At 47.4% G+C, this 3,694-nt stretch overlaps 1 protein-coding gene across 1 annotated transcript in view; it reads left to right on the top strand.

Moving 5' to 3' along the window:
• Positions 1-536: 536 nt before the first annotated feature.
• Positions 537-3,694, top strand: part of LOC102673655 (nephrin) — a 10,628-nt gene continuing 7,470 nt past the window's right edge. The window contains exon 1 of the mRNA XM_031511685.1: positions 537-642. Within this exon, the coding sequence (XP_031367545.1) occupies positions 537-642 (106 nt within the window). The remainder of the gene's footprint in view (positions 643-3,694) is intronic.

Below are 3,694 nucleotides of genomic sequence, written 5' to 3'. Positions count from 1 at the left end.
CGCCACGACTACGCGTTTCGACTAATAACGAGCACGTGTTGCCGTGGCGTCGATCGCGTGAAAAAAAAAGGAAGAAGAAGAAGAAGGAGAAGAAACGGGAGGAGTCTGGGGACAATTGGAAAGGAAGTCGGAGAAAGGAAGGATCTTTTGGCCGTTCCAAGGGAGAAGAACAAGACTCGAGGAACGTTGGAAACATTCCTCGTGTTGGAAAGTTGGGCGATGAAGTTTACTCGCGTATACTATACACTTCCCGTATAGTTTCAACAAGAGCGATCCATCGATCGTGGAGAATGTGTCCGGCCGTGGCGTCGATTCGTTTCCGGCCGATCGAGGGGACAGCTGAGAGGAGAGGCGGCATAACAAGACATCGGTCGTCGAGAAGAAATTGATCGAATCGAGTCGAGTCGAATCGAGAAAGACTCGAGGATTCGAGGAGGATCGGTCGAATGTCTGTGAGGGTGTCGATCGGACGTGGGTGGTGGTGGTGGGCCGCGCGTCGACTCGAACAACACCTGATCCTCGGCTCCCGGTTCGAGATGCGGCGCACGTCGGGACACGTGTTTCTGACAAGTTTGCTGATACTACTTCGAGCACGTCGAGCGGACGCAGCTACCGAGGATTCCCCCGAATTCTCGAACAAAGGTACGTCTCCTCTCCTCTCCTCTTCCTACTTTCGTATATATTACGATACAAACACCCATAACACCCTTCCCCTTGGCTGGTCGATTCTACCTTCGATTCGTATTCGTCGCCGCGATGGGATCCTCCTTACGGTTACGTTCGAATTGGTTCGAATCGGTTTTACACGAAACGAAACGAGACGAAATGAGACGAAACGTGTTCGATTTGCTCCTTACGGTTACGTTCGAATCAGTTCGAATAGGTTTGAATCAGATCGAATCGGTTCGAATCGGTTTTACACGAAACGAAACTTTTCGTGTTCGATTACTCCTTTCGGTTACGTTCGAATCAGTTCGAATAGGTTTGAATCGGTTCCAATCGGTTCGAATCGGTTTTACACGAAACGAAACTTTTCGTGTTCGATTACTCCTTTCGGTTACGTTCGAATCAGTTCGAATAGGTTTGAATCGGTTCCAATCGGTTCGAATCGGTTTTACATGAGACGAAACGAGACGAAACGAGACGAAATGAGACGAAACGTGTTCGATTACTCCTTTCGGTTACGTTCGAATCAGTTCGAATAGGTTTGAATCGGTTCCAATCGGCTCGAATCGGTTTTACACGAAACGAAACGAGACGAAACGAAGCTTTTCGTGTTCGATTTGCTTCTTACGGTTACGTTCCAATCGGTTCGAATCGGTTTTACACGAAACGGAACGAGACGAAACGAAACTTTTCGTGTTCGATTTGCTTCTTACGGTTACGTTCGAATCGGTTCGAATCGGTTTTACACGAAACGAAACGAGACGAAACGAGACGAAATGAGACGAAACGTGTTCGATTACTCTTTTCGGTTACGTTCGAATCAGTTCGAATAGGTTTGAATCGGTTCCAATCGGTTCGAATCGGTTTTACACGAAACGAAACGAGACGAAACGAAACTTTTCGTGTTCGATTTGCTTCTTACGGTTACGTTCGAATCGGTTCGAATCGGTTCGAATCGGTTTTACACGAAACAAAACATTCCGTGTTCGATTTGCTCGTCGATCGAACTCGAACCCATCGCCGTAACGAGAGGAGGAGTCGTGTTTCGCACAGGCCGCGTCGGTGAAACTCTCGTGTACGGAGATTTATTTCGGAGCACGGTGACCTCGACCGGATTTTACGAGTTAAAAAGTTACGAGCGGAGAGCCTATCGACATCTTGGGATATTCGGACGAGGCTCGCGACACACCGGCGCGAGAACCCTCAAGTTTTTGGCAACCTCGATCGCCTCTCGATACGCTTCCTATGAAATAAAAGCAGCCCCCCCTCCTCCACCTCCTTAACGACTTCTTGCTTCCTACCTCGAATTCTTGCCAGAGAAATTCTATCGCTTCTTGTGGCACGGCTTCCTACCACGAAAATACGACGAAAAAAAAGAAAAAAGAGACGGAAATCAGCCTTTAAAATGATACTACGAGGGGGATCCGAGTCGTGTATGTGTACGTGTATGTGTGTGTTTAAAGAACAGACTCGTTGTATATTTGGGATAGACTTTACGAAGTTTGCTCGATTGATCGTTCGCAACAACGTTCGAACGTTGATTACCGTTACAGATGCCAAATCTGTCAAAACAATAGCCTTTTCCTTTTCCTTCTTCTTCTTCTTCTTCTTCTTTTTACGATTGTTTACTAGTGGAATCGAAATTGATTTTTATTATTATTAGAAAAATCTTATTTCTTTTTTCGATCATAAACTCGAGAGGAAAGATGGAGCGTTTCCCTCCGTCATCGATGTACGACGATCACAGAAACCGATCCGCCGCGTTCCGAGCTTTATAGATTTATTTTGGTCGGCCGAGCGGGACGTTTGCCCGCGAAGCGAAAGAATTTGCGCCGCGGTTTATTTTCGGCGCCGCGCGAAAAAGGCGCCGCTTCGTTTTGATCCCTCCCTTCCATCCGTCATTTCAAGGGCCGCTCTCCAACAATTCCCAAAATTAATGAAAACGAGAGGCTTCGAGATCGAAAGACGGCTCGTGCGAAAAGGAATGCTCGTCGCGTGCTCTTCGTCTCACGCGAGAGAGGAAGAGAGAGAGAGAGAGAACGCGCTCGGCAGAGCCGGAGGAAGAGAGACAGAGTCGGAAGGAATTCGGGGAGGACCTTTCCACGTGCCTCGCATTTCCGAAATTCGATCCAGAATCGTCCTTGCCGCGAATACCCTCCTCCTCCTCCTTTCTCCCCTCGAGGGGAAGCGTAACCAGCCTCCCCGCGCCGCGATCCTTTATACACGTTTGCCTCGCCGCCTGTCTACCCGGAACGAAAGCAACGTTTTCCGCGAAAACGAAGGAAAAGCGGGTTGCCTCTTCCCTAATTGCGTTACAAATTTACGAGGAAGAATTCGGCGCGGTTCAAAGCATTCAACGAGGAAGATTTTCGAGGAGGGAAAAGAAGAGAGCCAAGTTTGAGTAACAAAACGGCGGTCGCGAAATTACCGTACAAAGCGATCGAACGAGCAGAGGATCTCGAAAACCAGTGAAGCAGTTAACCCTTTGCTCTCCAACGGTGACTCTCCGGCAGCATTGGGATTATTTATAATTATAAACTATAAATAACTATAAATAATAAAAAATTATAATTATTAATAATTATTTATATTTGATTTTTTTAAAATATCGCTTCATAGGTTCCTAAGCTCTTACGAGTAATTGTCTTATGAGATCGTCTGGGGTTGCTTTGGGGTTCGAAACAGGAGTGCAAACCAATCTGTGGGAGGAGTCACCCGATCTTCCAACTAATTACATGCCCTAGAACGAAATATCTCGATTTTATCGAAGAGAAGAAGGATTCCAAGAAGAGGATTCCCTTTCTTCAATAAGAGAGAAACGTCATCGAATTCGAGAACTTTACTTTCCGATTTCGCGGTGGAAGAGGGAGGAAAGCGTAAGTGGGGGAGGGGAGGCGTCCATCCGTAGGATATCGCGACAGGTGGCGACGGAGTTGGAATTTTATCGAGCGAGGCGACTTCTTCTTGGGCCGGGTTCAGAGCAACAGGTGTCGGAATGCGAAATTGCGGGAGGTGTCGAGCGAGGCGA

Source organism: Apis dorsata, unplaced genomic scaffold, assembly GCF_000469605.1.
Source record: "Apis dorsata unplaced genomic scaffold, Apis dorsata 1.3 scaffold_341, whole genome shotgun sequence".
Classification (NCBI taxonomy): Eukaryota; Metazoa; Arthropoda; class Insecta; order Hymenoptera; family Apidae; genus Apis; species Apis dorsata.
The sequence above is the reverse complement of the archived record's forward strand: the minus strand, read 5'-3'. Positions and strand labels throughout refer to the sequence as shown.